Source organism: Micromesistius poutassou (assembly GCF_964030765.1).
Source record: "Micromesistius poutassou genome assembly, chromosome: 9".
NCBI lineage: Eukaryota > Metazoa > Chordata > Actinopteri > Gadiformes > Gadidae > Micromesistius > Micromesistius poutassou.
In genome coordinates, this window is record NC_140279.1 from 4,370,717 (window position 1) to 4,385,773 (window position 15,057).

Sequence of the window (15,057 nt, forward strand, 5' to 3'; positions counted from 1 at the left end):
CCCCCCCCCCCACACACACACACACGCACACGCACACACACAGCTTCTCCTGGTTCACGGCCCCCCTCCCCCCCCCCCCCCCCCCCGCCCCCACACACACATCGTTATACCTTGTCCCGCCCCCTATAACTCCCGCCCACCCCCCCCCCCCCCCCCCCCCCCAACAGACCTGCTGTTGGGGGGTGAGAGAGTGGGGGGCCGAGTGGGGGTGAGTGGGGGGGGGTAATCACAGGGTTAGGCATTAACACGCCAGGTGTTAACATTGTAACGACTTTGTCCTGAAGAGGAATCCAAATGGAGGAAGATGAAGGAAAAAAAAAAGAACATGGAGGAATTAAGTGTGTGTGTGTGTGTGTGTGCGTGTGTGTGCGTGTGCGTGTGTGGCGGGCCGTGAAGTGCGCAACGGAGAGACGTGTGAAGGAATGCATCGCATGTCATGAACGTGTCCTGGGCCAATGGAGCTTCTACACCTCCTCCCCCCCCCCCCCGGGCGCAGGCGGGGGGGGGGGGTTGCTAATGTTTTGCTGTGGCGCCTTAAATGTGGGTTGGCTCGGTAGTGTCCCGGCCTGACCCCGGCACAGCGCGCGTCACATGTCCTCACCCTCCCAACGCCAAACGGTCTGTAATCGCTTTGTACGGTCACTTTCGTTTGTTTTTTTTGCCAATTTATTTTCTGCCAAAGCATATCTTCTCGTTCTTCTCAGAGATGAAAATATTCCTTAAAACAGGTGCAGGAGACGAGAAGAGTCGACATACATGTCTGTGACAAAGTGTGTATTTTTTTAAAGTGTTTTCTTTTGTATTTATTTGTCTCTCTTGCAGAAGTGCTCCTTGTCTGCGCCGCGAAAGTTTTGTGTGTTTTTTTTTTTTGTTCTTGTAGTTTGGTCTGCGCTGCACTACCGCTGAGATCTGCATGCACAGAACGCGTATTGTGAATATCGGCTCAAGTGTGCGAACACTCGTGTGTATATATCGGCATTTGTAACGCACAAGCGTTATTCCAGTGGGTTTTAGATTTATTTTTTTTGGCAGCTACTTTTCTCTCTTAGGAACTGAACATGAGCGAGCAGCGCCTTCCAGATCTAGGAGGGAGCTCTAACAGGAAAAAAAAAAAAAAATGTATAGGATGTTTGGCATAGAAAAAAAACAAAAGATAAACAAATCCCAAGATTTCCAGTTATCGTTTGCATGCCTTAATTTTTGTTTTCAACAGACGGTTCTTTCCCCCCCCCCTCCCCCCCAAACATAATTTATGATATCATTTTCTAGATGTGTATATTTCTATTGAGGTTTTTTTTGTTGAGGTACTTTTCTTTTTTTTTTTCTTTTGAGGTGCACTGTGTGGAAACCTAAAGAGCAAGTCGTTTCACAGTAGTAGCAGACGTGTGACTACACCATGCCTTTTCCTATCACACGGCTGGCGAGGTCGGAAATCGGACATGGGATGTGTCACAATTGGTGGACATAGGTGTGTGAATGTGTGTGTGTGTGTGTGTGTGAGACTGTGTGCACGAGTGTCAGTATTTTGTGGTTGCCAGATCCATGAGACAGAAGTCGACCCCTTGCCATGCTGTACTTTAAGCCCTGATGCACAGCAATCCCTTACTGAAGTGTCAAAGTAGGAACGTCATGGCTTTGTCTAGACCGTGGTGTTTCTATCGGTTGGTATTCTTTGTTGTGGTCTGTATTTTTTTCCGAGGCTGACGAGGCTATAAGGTGGGCCAGAATGAGAGAACCCTAGCTCCAATGTGTGGTGTTTCTTGAATGGCACTGTGTGTGAGTCTTTGGCCATGAAAACTTTAATTTGTTAAAGCTTTGAGTGCTATAAAAGAAGGAAACTTGTTGGCAATGATGAACCCCTTTTCACATGGTCTCCCCGTATGTTTACCCTTGCATTCATGCTATGACCTTACCAATGTGTTTTTTGATATAGTAACGGTGTTTGTTTTATATTTTGTTTTATTTGGATGTCTGCATCTCAAACGCGACATGGCGGCCATTGCCTTTTTGTGCTGGTGACGCAGAGTCTCTTAGCCAAGTGGGTTGAACCTCATCCTCCTCATTTTCATTTGGAATGTGTTTGCAATGCTGAGTTTAGGAGCAGCCCGCAGATGTTTACACACATGTTCCCCTTAGAAGAAGTAGCGACTGCTGAACCAAAAGAATCTGGGTTCAGGAACACAACAACAAATAGAGCAGTTTATTGTTTGCAGCCCATCGGGTTGGTAGGCAACTGAGGTTATTAATTGACCGACATTCGTTTTAGAAGTGAGCGGTGCCAAAGTATTTTTGTGTGTTTGTATTTTGCCTCATTGTTACAACACGTCTCTACCACTCCCCCGCCCCCAACATCCACTGCAGCTGGCATTACCAGGGATGGACACCTAGAAGCCAGCACCACTGGACAGAAACAATTTAGAATAAACCAAATGGTCACAGCGCAGAGTAAAAGTTAGGAAAGTGATGCGTGTTTTCTCGCTCACTTATGCTGTTATTATAATTGATCACCTCTCCAAAGTAGTAAAAAATAAAAATTGTAAATGTGTAAAATGGAAGAAAATATTTTGTGCGAGCTAATGTCAAAAATAGAATTTGTCCAGTAAGCGCTATCGAATGTAGCTCTGCTACTCCGAAGATTTATGCTCTGTTCAGGGTAATGACCATGACTCAAGGAAAATGCATAAAAAAATATAAAAAGTTTTGGCTCATCCCCTTGGAATGCGCCTGCGTTAAGCCCAAAGTTGTCCCTTGTGGTAAAGATCCATCTTCAGAAGTAGTGGGGGTAATGTCCTGGGGTGCCGGCCAACTTTCTCCCTCTCCCTCTCCCTCTGTCCTTGGTAGAGAGGTGTTGGTGGGATTTCGGTTTTTAGATCCCACATGATCCTGTTCAGCTTGTCTGGTCTTTTTATTTTTTTTATTTGATACAAAGTATGAAACATTTCAGAAGTTCACCGTTCACCAGTGCGCAACGTCAATGTTACATTTTGCAGTATTCATATTTGTGCCTTGATTTTTTTTCCAGGCCTTTTTTTCAATTTGTATTCTTAAATTATATATCAAAAGTGATTTGGTTTGTTTTGAAACTGAATTAAGTGCACATGCTCTGCTTAAAATATTTGTTCTGATTAAGTTAGGAAGTCTTACAGTGTTAAATATTCTTGCCAACTGGATGAGTATGTTCAACAGAGAAAATAATTTCAAATGTTTTGTTTGTCTCGTTTTTATTCAACACGTGGCATTACAGAAAAAACAACTATTTATCATGGCCCTTTTTCTTTTGCTTCTGTGAAACCAAATGGGACCACAAGGTGCAAGTTGATCATTGGCTTTTGGCTAACAGTATTCTTAACTGGCCCTTAAATGTCTTAAAGTATGTAGGAAATTAAAAATACAGCAGTATCCACGTTTTACCAATCAGTACCGACACTGCATGGGTCTCCTTTGTCCTCTGCTCTACCACTGCAGCAGTGACATGACCTGTAGGTGGGGCTCTTTGGCATCACTAGACTCCGCAAGACCCTCGTCCTCATGACCAATGGGAGCTGGGCAAAATATCATATGGTAAGAGTATTGCACATCAACTTCATCCGACAAGTTGTTTTCTTTTTAGATCACATTTTCGATTAGAAAGTATGATCATCTACTCAAGATAGAATGACTACTCTGCACATGCGGCTGTAGTTGTAGCATTTTTATTTTTTGGCCAGAAGAATGTTCCATAATTCTTCCTACACGGTACATCTTACTTTTTACGTGCCAAGGTTGACCCATTGGCGATGACGTCAAGCTCTTACAGTCTTGGGGAAACATCCAGGAAGAAGTTAAGTCTGCTGTTTAACTGTTCGTTTTTGTACATTTTTTGGTTAACTGAAAATAAACACTTCATTGCCATGTTCTTGAAAACCACCTCCGTGTCTGTCCTTCATGCCAGGTTGAATGTTATTACTTGTCCACATCACATCACTTTGGTCGCTACCTACTGAAAATGTAAGAGGAAAACAACAAAACATGTTTTGGTTCATGTAAATATAATATTGAATAAACAAATAGATTATACATGTGTGACTGACATGCCAATATATTTTTTCCCATTCAATTACACACATAAAATGCAAAAAATACAAATATGATGAAGCTTGAGAATGCAATTTCTGTGGATTGTTTGAATAATTCCTTTCTAAAGTACATTACTTTATTTGTCTGGAGTTTTCGGTCAGGTTGTTTTATTTACCTAATTTTAACCTAATTTTTTTGTACCTAATTTACCTAATGTTTTTCACTTTGTTTCTTTCTCGAATCAAAAGTCAAAAGAATGGAATGGATGGAAAATAGATGTTATTTAAATATGATTATTTTGCAGTGGATATAAATCCTAAAATAAATTTAAAAATACACAATATAAATATTATAAACCAAAATATATTCAAAGTTATATTAGGATTATGGAGACAATTTACCAATACTTTTTTTAGTGAAACAGCACTGCATCAGCAAACAACACAATCTTACTGCATAGGTTCACACAGAACGCTGAAAGCATTGAATCAACTCCACTAAGGACATGGATCAGTACACCCTTTATGTAAACAAGTAAAGCTTGATTCACATTGAAAGGTTTAGTTCAGAGTTAAATGCTCAGAGCACTGGTAAGCCTTAAGATAAATTATATTTTGAAATTATACTTTTGTTACCTGCAGGCCAATTCAAGGACCTCTGCTAAAACAGAATTTGGTATGAATACCATAACCTCCAAATCTGCATCACATCACACCTATTACACACAAACACAACCTATAAAATATAACACACTAAAACAGAATATATATTACCCATGTTCGCTTATGTCAAAAAACAGCCATCTCATCAATGTTAAACAAATAGGATTTGCTAGAGCACCACAAAGTAGAATGTATTATGTAGTTGTTGTGAGGTTAGTTCGTTGACAGGGTTTTAAGTGTGTGGTGGCTTTACAAGCTACTGCTTGTTCAACGTGTTTTTGTGTGTCCCTGAGTTGCGTGTTCCCAAGATGTGTTAGTGGAACAAAAGGACTGCAGCTTGCGTGTACAAGGTTGTTTCTTCACAGCTGAGGTGACTTGTGATCTCGACGGAGGAGCTCAATGGTTTCAAATGGACCTGAATGAAGAGCCATATTGTTCCTACTCCCCCACCTCGACACTGGAGGTCGAGCGTCGATCTGCAGCTTCCATTGATAAGGTTGAAAGCACTCACAGGTTTTTCCACTGGATCTGACCTGAACCCCAACCCTTTGGAACATGCTCCCACAATGCAACAGTGGAAGGGATTTATTCACTCCCAACAGCAAAACAGTGTGGTAGGCTAAGCCCTTTTTAAACTACTAAACAGTCGTGTTTCTCATACTGTTGTTTTTAAACCATAATCTACTTAGCAGTATCCTCTCACTTTATGTTTATACACGTGGAGAGACTCCTGCAGAGTCTTGACCTACTTGGAAACAGTCTCCAGCCGGAACTCACCCTCCTGCGGAGCGTCCTTCTGATTGCAGAACGTCACTCCTACTCTCTTCCTATTGGCCGAGAAGACGCCCTGAGCAGGAGCCGGGCCCTGGGAGCTCCCGCCCGCCACGCCCGGTTGCGAGGTCTTGACGTCGCCGTGACAACAGCGAGGATAGTGTTTAAAACACTCGAAGGTGTCCACGCAGCGCCCGCCGCAGTCACGGCGGGAGGGGCCCGGGGCTGTTGCCGGGGCTTGGGGGGCGGAGTCGGGACACGGGGGCGGCGGGGGGGGGGCGGGCTCAGAGAAGGGCCCCGGGGAGGAGCACAGGGAGAGGTGCGGCGGCCAGCGCAGGCGCGGGCACCTCTTGCGCTGCGCCAGCAGGTGGCGGCGCAAGGCGTGGCGGTAGTTGGGCTTGAGCAGGAGGTAGATGAGAGGGTTGTAGAGCGTGGAGGACTTGGCGAAGACCGCCGGCACGGCGAACGCCATGGGGGGCAGGGAGTCGACGCGTCCGTACGTGGCCAGCGTGGACACCAGGGCGTAGGGGCTCCAGGCCAGGAGGAAGCCGATGCAGACGGCCACGCTGAGCTGCTGGAGCCGACGGGGGGTGGGGGGGGGGGGGGGGGGGGGGGGGGGGGGGGAGAGAGAGGGGGGAGACACAAGGGGACAGAGGGAAGACGGAAGAGGTGAGGTAGAGAGAGAGAGAGAGAGAGAGAGATCCGAGACACAATGTGGACATGTAGAAAGTGCTCATCAGTTGCCCCCCCCCCCCGATGGGAGGAATTCATCGAATGCAACGAGGATCTTTGGTAACACTTTACAATAACCATAGTTTATAAATGGTAAATAGACCATTTATAAATGGTTAATAGACCATTTATAAATGGTTAACAGCTTATAGACCAATTATAATGGTAAATAGACCATTTATAAATGGTTAAATAGACCATTTATAATAGGTAAACAGATAGTTTACTAAGTTTACTAATGTTTAATCATCATTTATAAACAGCAAGACCAATCATAAATGGTAAATAGACCATTTATTAATATTTAACTATCATTATAAATGGTCTATTAACCATTTATAAATGGTCTATTTACCATTTATAAACTATGGTTATTGTAAAGTGTTACCGGATCTTTTAACTCGCATGCATTTTGGCCGCTGCATTGACTTGTGACGGTTGTTGTTGTGTCCAGGTCAGTTGAAGCTACAAGCTAGTTGAGTTGTTACGCATTGCAACTTTAAAGGTGACATGTTATACCACCAGGTGTGAGTGTGATTAGCCGTTACAAGCCGTTTGTAAAAGCAGCCTCTTCTGACATCACAAGTGGGCGTGTCCATCTGGATGTGCGCTGGATAGATCAGCCTAGCAGCCTACCCAGTGGACTGTAGACAAACGTTGCTCATCTATCCGTCATGCATCCAGGTGGACACGCCCACCTGTGATGTCAGAAGAGGCTGTGATGTTTCAAAACGCCTCGTAACGGCTACCGGTAATCACACTCACACCTGCTGGTATAATAGGTCACCTTTAATTCCAGATCATTCGGCGTTGTCTTTGGACGCGTTGACGAGCGTCATCGGCCCTCCTGTTTGTGTCACCCAACGATCCCATTGGACAGTGGGTAAGGGAAGGCGTGGTTAAGGGGGCCAGGGGGCCGGGACGTGTGTGCGTGCGCGTGTGTGCGTGCGCGTGTGCATGTGTCGACCCCCACCCCCCACCCCCCCCCCCCTCCACCACACCTTCAGGATGACGGCCTGGAGGCTCCCGGTGCGTCGCGCTGGCGGCGGCGGCCGAGACCATGTGCTGCTCCACGGCGCGGCGGGACTCGCGCACCGTCAGCAGGATCTGCCCGTAGGAGAGCAGCATGACACCACAGGGCGCCGCGTAGCACAGCACCAGCAGCGCCAGCGCGTAGGAGCGCGCCGACGCCTCCCGCCGCGACCGCCGCCAGTCGATGCAGCACGCCGTGCCGTAGGGCTCGGGCCCGTACGCCCCCCAGTGGAGGAGCGGCGAGCAGGCGAAGAGCAGCGCGTACGCCCAGCAGCCGCCGATCAGGAGCTGGCTGTGGGCGGGGCTGAGGCGCTTGCCTGTGCGAGGGGGGTGGGTTTGGGTCGTCAGAAGGGGAAGTCGTCACGCTGTGCTGTTTTTGAAGCGTGAGAGGGGTGCTGATTCATGTGTGTGTGTGTGTGTCACGTACAGGTACAGGTACAGGTAGAGTTGGACCGTTTACCGTTTTTTCCAAAACGCACCAATTGGGTAAAATAAATCTCGGACCATTGGTGTAAAATGTCCGACTCAATGCTGATGATCGCAACCGTTTCACAGTGAGACATGAGGCAGTACCCCCTTACCGATGAAAAGAACCAGTGTGATGAGTCCCCTATAAGGTTTTTAAAATGATGTTTAATATCTTACATTCATAGACATTATCCGCCGAGTTGAGCAATCATTACCAATTGAATACGTGCGTCTTTTAGCTCGGTGCTGCCTTTCTTGGCCAGGGCTCACTTGTTAAAGTGAGACATCTGTCTCAATGTGACTACCCTTGGCAAAACAAAGGACGAATAAAAAATACAAATAAAAAAAAAGACAATAATGCGCAATAATATTATTAGAGTATCAGATCAGCCCACACCGCCAAAGCAGTACCCCATAAATAGAAGTACAAGGACTTATCTTTTCCATGCCTACATGCAAGGTCATTCCCTTGCGTGTGTCTATGGTGTCGTTAGCGCTCCTCAACAGGAGTCCTTCTCAGCCTCACCGTACAGCGGGTAGCAGACCTTCAGACAGCACACGGTGCTGAGCACGGTCAGCGTGCTCAGACTGCAGATGCCGAACAGCACGCCGCAGAACGCATACAGGAGACACGCCGCTTCGCCGTAGAGCCACCTGAGAGGACACACACATGCGGGCGCACGCACACGCACACACACACACACCCACACACACACACACACACATAGTGTCGTACCGGTTCCCAAGGTGGTGGCCTTGTTTCTTTATTACCACGTCTGTGGCAACTAGTTAAAGATGTCTGACCCCCCCTGAATATGGAGTAGCATTGGAGGAAAGCCACTCAATAGTAAGTGTGTGTGTGTGTGTGTGCGTGTGTGCGTGCGTGCGCGTGCGTGCGTGCAGATACCTGTGGTAGATGCTGGAGGTGACGGCCAGAGGGTACAGACTCAGGGTCATGCCCAGGTCGCTGACCGCCAGGTTGATGATGAAGAACTCAGCCGGCTTCAGCACCGGCCTCTGCTCGTAGGACACGTACAGTAGCATGCCGTTGCCGAGCAACGAACAAACACCTGACACAGAGACACAAGCGCACACACACACACACACACACACACTTTGATCAGGCATTGTTGAAACTGTTTATTACTGTAATAATACTGTTTATTATTATTAAGTATATTAAGTATTTGCTTTCTACTATTTCACTTTAAAGGTGTCATCCCCCGATGTTCCTTTTGAGATACGATCGGTCACTCAGAGTTGCATATGCACGCTGAAGGTGAAAACGTTCTCTACCCTGATTGCCTGCCTCGCCCACCTTGGCTTGCGACGGCCCACGGGAAGACTTCTGATTTTGCGGCCAGGTGACACAGAGCCCATCACGGCAGGCAGTAGGAGGTAGCAGCAAGGCGCTAACATGGCGGGACACGCTCGTGTGCCTGTTGCTATTAGTGGCGACAAATCAACGTTGCGTCTCTTGGCCAAGACAGAAGAGTTGAGGACGAAAGGGTTGGATTGGACATTACCACCATTTCAACATTTAGTTTTTGCACGTATTGAATAGGCTAAAATACTGGCTGAATACAGGGCACGGCAACCCGGGCACGGCACTCCGCCGCGGTGCCCCGAGGCGGTGCCCCGAGGCGGTGCCCCGAGGCGGTGCCCCGAGGCGGCTCTTCTTTCTGTATTCAATCAACCAGAAACCCCCTAGGAGCCCAGTGGTTCTCTCTCTCTCTCTCCTTCTCCCTCTCTCTCCCCTTCTGCCTCTCTCTGTTTCTCTCTCTCCTTCTCCCCCCCCCCCTCTCTCTCTCTCTCTCTCTCTCTCTCTCTCTGAGTCTCTCTGGAAGTTTAATTGGTTTTATTACTGTGACGGACAGTGCAGTTTTCATGGCAGGGCATTCATTGCTACGAGTGACCACCGCAAAATTAATGAAAAAACGATGCAATGACACCTTTAAATAGCAGGACTATATGATATAAATGTGATGAATAGCTGGCCCTCTGGATGTGTATGTATATGTATGTATGTGTAAAAAGTGAATAACTTTATGTTTTTATGTTTTCTATTGACTATATGCAGTGGCAGTTTTGAGTCAACAAAAGGGACATAGTGCAGCTTCAATCAATAACAATACACATGCAGTCAGTGGAAATTCCTTTGATTTTATTCATCTCACAAGTTTCCTGCCTTAACTTTTGTAGGACACTTGTAATGTCACTCTATTGGTATGACTGTATTACTGTTTGCAGACTTTGTATGTACTGTACCAACGATATTGGGCCACCAAAATTGCAACACATTATTAGGGGCTGATAAATCATTTGATCTGTTTGTTTGTTGCGGTATTTCCCATCCTCAGCCTATGGAGCTGCCACAACCCCACAATATCTAATAATAATATATAACAGATATCACACAATGTTTTACTTGATTGTATTCATAAGTGCACGTCGAGACACAAATCGTCTCACCAAAGAGGGTGTAGAGGCCGGCCACCACCAGGTCTGCTGCCGCTGGGATGGTGGAGTGGAAGGTGCTGTTGTCTGCAATCCCCTGCACCCACATGACGACTGATACACACACACACACACACACACACACACACACACATGCACGTGCACACAAATGCACGCGCACACACACACACACACGCTTGCACACACGCACACACACACACACACACACACACATACATGCTCTCATGCACGCACACACACACACACACACATACAAACACACACATGCACGCTTGCACACACACACACACACACACACACACACAGTTTGATCAGAGTAACATGTCTTTCTTCAGTTAAGGCCGTTCCACAGCATTATTGGTGTCGACAGGTGACCTCCTATTTGTGTTGTTCTTGTAAAACTATTGCTGGTTCCTAAGCAACTAGACTTGGTTGTAGTCATGTGACGCTCACCCTCAGCAAACTTTTTTTCGTTTTCATTTTAGTATTTATAAGAATACTACGGTTGGCCTACTGATTTGGTTAGGGGATCCGCATTGTAACCATTTCAATTGGAGTGGGTTTCATTCTGCCATTCCCAAACATTACCACATACATTACCAGTGAGTAAAAAGGGCATAAATCCGGCTAAAATATAAATGGAAATAGATATCAATATCAGATATCAATTCGTTTTTTTTATCCCCGATTTTAAGGGCTGTAGACAATAGAATGATCATATTTGCATACGCTTATGGGAAAAAATAGACTTCCAATGTTAAGAGTTTGAATGAGTCACATCTCAGATGATCAACGACCCTAGAAAGAGTCAAGTCAAAATGATCGATAGAAGAAGAAAGAACGTAAGAACCTTTAAAGCCTATGAATCGAACCCCCTCATAAATACTTTGTATTATTTAAATAGCCCAGCAAGCCTCAGAAGAAAGACTAAACAACTATTCACACATTAGCGACACTAGTATGCAGCTATTTCTACCCGGGCAGTCTTGACTGTGCGCGCTTGGCCTCACCGTGTGAACGCTTCTTCAGACACCGCCCGTCCAGCGACTCCCGCGCGCTACAACCTCACGTGCCGGCAGTGAAGACGAGATCCACTGCCACGCCGGAGCGCACGTTGCCCAAAGTTCACGTTGTTTCCGTCGCTTTGGAAAACACGAAATCGACATTACTTAAAAAAATGGGCATCAATTCTTTAAGACACACGATAGAGAAACAGGTTGCAAAACGTTATATAAAATATGAAGCTGGTTTGCGCATATTTTTGTGCTCAAAGCAAACACAAATTTACCCCATTTCGACCGCAGGAAGCGATTTTTAGAAACACTGCAACAGAAAAAGGTAGCAGAGCTCTTCGAAGTCGTCTAGCTCGAGCGTGTGTGACGCGCACAGCTGGTACTTCCCGCGGTCTGGCGTCCGCTGCTGAGACCAGACGCTCACGCGCGACGTGACGCTCTCACAATGATGTTATGGCGGTAAATGAAGCGTCACACTCAGAGACCATCCGTTGATCTGATGTGGTGATCTTGAATGTTTAACATGTAGGCTTACTAGGCTACCTTCTTCCTTCAAACCTTTGTTTCTGCCATCTGATAAATTGATAATTGATAAAATTACCATTGATAAAACAAAAAAACAAAAACCATGAAAAGATTAAGATTAAGATTAATTATTAAGATTTTGAATGTCAGAGACCTTCATATTGCAATTCTGAAATTCATTCATTTCTTTTTTTACAATCAACAGCAGATTTCAGATGTGGGTTGTGGCACCTGTCCGCTGCAGCCCTGCCCAAGTGTTTAATAACGAAATCAAACACTTGAAAAAATATAACAAAATCAATATTTATATTTGATTATTTTATTTCTTCCGCTAAGAAGATTGTCCAGTAAACCGGGGGAATAAAGGCCATTGCAACCGTCGCAATACAGACCGCCGCTATTGACCAATCAGAAACCATTATTTAATAAAGCTAGGTTATGCTAACTAATGTTAAATGAATCCAAGTATAAATACATGTACATTAAACTGCCCATATTTGACATCGCCAATTGTGTGAAGTGAAGTGATGCGTTGCGCTCTAGCAGAGGACTGCCATCCAATTTCATTGATTCCTGTGCAATGACAATAAAGAATTCTCTTCTGTTTAGAGAGCTTCATTTTCAATGCCACTACGGGTGAGAGAAAGGTCATACTGTATTGTCAAACACGTAATTGTAGTTGGTCACCCCTTTAGTAAACAAAAATGACCTTTATTTATTTAAAAATGACCTGCTTGTCCAACCCATGCAACAACCATGACTCTCTGCAGAGGTATACGTTCCTCTCGGATCCAGAGCAGTCTTTAGTGTGTAGTCTGTAGTAAATTACTTCAACCCCATCTTTAGTATATAAACCACATACATAACTTCTTAATTCCTCGTTATTTGTTCATCTAAATCTGAGAATGCAAACGAGCGCATTAACCTCTGAAGCTCACGAGCTGAACGGAAATTATCTGGAAGAACAAAGTCATGAGTCATCGCTCAGATCTCTACGCTTTGCGTCAGGGAGAAGGGTGCAGTGGGTTGGGCTTCCTTCGCTGAGCTTTGAGCTTCTTCACCTGTTGTGCGCTCCTGCATGCAAGACGGACGACGTACACCCATTTGGTCATTGGTTACATTTTATTTATTTTCTATTTACACTTAATTTGTTATATAAATATAATACATAATTTCAAAAAAAACAAAACAAAGAAAAACGACAACAATCGAGTAAAATACACAACAGCCCGATCACAACAACTGGAGCGGAGCAGCGGAGGGGAGCGGAGGGGTGAGCCGAGCTCTCAGTTTGTTGGTTGGAGAAAAGGAAACCGTGAAGTGGCTCAGCTTGGATCGTGAGTCATCACCTCCCCATGGAGAGGGAGGGAGGGGGGTAGTGATGCTTAATGGGTTGGGGGGGGGGGGTTGCATGGCCAGTATGTTTTCTTCTAGTCCAGTTTGTCCATCCGTGTCACGCGTCTTGTTTTTGGTGTAGTAACGAGTGTTACTTTTAATGCATCGGGGGGGGGGGGGGGGGGGGCAAGCTGTGTGTGTGTGTGTGTGTGTGTGTGTGTGTGTGTGTGTGTGTGTGTGAGTAAAGGGGTACCCAGGTGGCATGCGCTAAATGAAACACTGTGGCTAGTGAGTCCCTCCCTCACCGAGCCACTCATGTCGTCATCCTGCCTCGCCGGCCCCCTGCTGCTGGGGTGAGTGTGGGGGAGGAGGTGCTTAGGGCGGGGGGTGGGGGGGGGGGAGGCTGAGGGACTCAGGCCTGGCTGGTGATGATGATCAGGGCCGGACTGGCCGCCTGCTGGCTGGTCTCCACGGCCACGCCCCCCTCCTCCTCCGCCTCCTCCTCCTCCTTCCTCGCCGGGGTGGTGAACTTGGCGAAGACGCGCGGCGTGCTCAGGTTGTAGACACCGGCGTGCAGGAAGCAGGCGCGCAGCGGGAGCGGCGCCACTTCCTGCGGTCGCAGCCGGCGGCGGTACTGCGTCTGGCCCAGCCAGGTGAAGGCGCCGTGCACCTCGGTGGAGTCGGGGCTGGAGGGGGGGACACAGGCGAGTTACGACGGGCTAGGGCCGCTCCGTTACGGAGAAAAACCATGGTCGCAGTTATTTGGGTCAATATTGAAATCACGGTTATTAAAATGATTGCTTTTTGATGCATTTGTTCAGCATTTCTCTCCAAGAAAAACACTTTGTAACTGAGAACTTTTGTACCCAACAGTGTGTACAAAAATATAATGTACAAATATGTATCCAGTTGCACTGCAATTTCTATAAACAATAATGAATAAAATAAACATACTTCAAAAAAATCTGCATCTGTAATGTGTCTATAGTGTTATGTAGAGTCCATCAGCACTGACCTGATGGTCATCTGTAATGTGTCTATAGTGTTCTGTAGAGTCACACTGACCTAATGGTCATCTGTAATGTGTCTATAGTGTTCTGTAGAGTCACACTGACCTGATGGTCATCTGTAATGTGTCTATAGTGTTCTGTAGAGTCACACTGACCTGATGGTCATCTGTAATGTGTCTATAGTGTTCAGTAGAGTCACACTGACCTGATGGTCATCTGTAATGTGTCTATAGTGTTCTGTAGAGTCCATCAGCACACTGACCTGATGGTCTTGTGTCGCAGGTCTATGAGGACCTCCACCTCAGCCAGGGCGCAGTTGGACATGGTGAGGGTGACCGGTACGACACAGAGCCTAGCGGGAGGCGGGAGAGAGACAGAGACAGAGAGAGACAGATACAGAGACAGAGACAGAGAGACAGAGAGAGATTTTTGTGTTAAGTTCAGCCAACAGGTTTAAGATGGGCTTCCATTTTTAAATTGATTGAAAATAATTAACAAAGGAAGATCTGCCAAGTATTGACGAAAGGAAGGCACTCATTTTCTTCAGGCCCATGTACCTCGATTTCTGCCTCTCCGTGTGTGTGTGTGTGTATGTCTATGAGAGAGCGAGAGAGCAAGACAGAGAGACCACACCTTTCGTGGACAAAGGGGTGGCTGTAGGTTTCGGGGTAGTGCAGGTTGGTCTTGATGAGGTTGGAGAGTTGCTCCACAGAGGGCTGGATCACAGGGGGAGGTAAATCTGGCTTGAACTTCAGCAGCACCATTTCCTGAGCCTCCTGCGGACATGACAAAGCCCACCAATGAATTCATCGCTCATCGTACCAACACATAAGCAGAACAGCACCAGACCCATTCTCAAATACAGAATAGCCTTGAGCCCCTCTTATCAATCTAGTTTTTCAACTAAACATCAGAACATCATCAACTGGTGCAGACCCAAAACACCTCTGGACTGGGATAGACCTACAACCAATT

General features: G+C 46.3%; 2 protein-coding genes across 3 annotated transcripts in view; both read right to left on the reverse strand.

The window, feature by feature from the left end:
• Positions 1 to 5,463: 5,463 nt before the first annotated feature.
• On the reverse strand, positions 5,464 to 11,336 carry LOC311353625 (opsin-5-like; the record flags this gene model as incomplete). The annotated part of the gene is made up of 6 exons (XM_084473533.1): positions 11,210 to 11,336; positions 10,194 to 10,292; positions 8,629 to 8,791; positions 8,248 to 8,375; positions 7,218 to 7,570; positions 5,464 to 6,063 (listed from the first exon to the last, which is right to left on the reverse strand). The coding sequence occupies exons 2-6, from the start codon at positions 10,285 to 10,287 to the stop codon at positions 5,464 to 5,466; spliced, it is 1,338 nt and encodes a 445-aa protein (XP_084329659.1). The 5' UTR covers positions 10,288 to 10,292; positions 11,210 to 11,336.
• Positions 11,337 to 13,270: 1,934 nt separating this feature from the next.
• trappc8 (trafficking protein particle complex subunit 8) overlaps positions 13,271 to 15,057 on the reverse strand; it is a 33,224-nt gene continuing 31,437 nt past the window's right edge. For both annotated transcript variants that reach the window (XM_084473251.1, XM_084473250.1), the window contains 3 exons: positions 14,716 to 14,858; positions 14,345 to 14,434; positions 13,271 to 13,758 (listed from right to left, as the gene is read on the reverse strand). In XM_084473251.1, coding sequence (XP_084329377.1) covers positions 13,485 to 13,758; positions 14,345 to 14,434; positions 14,716 to 14,858 — 507 coding nt within the window. In that variant the 3' untranslated portion in view covers positions 13,271 to 13,484. The remainder of the gene's footprint in view (positions 13,759 to 14,344; positions 14,435 to 14,715; positions 14,859 to 15,057) is intronic.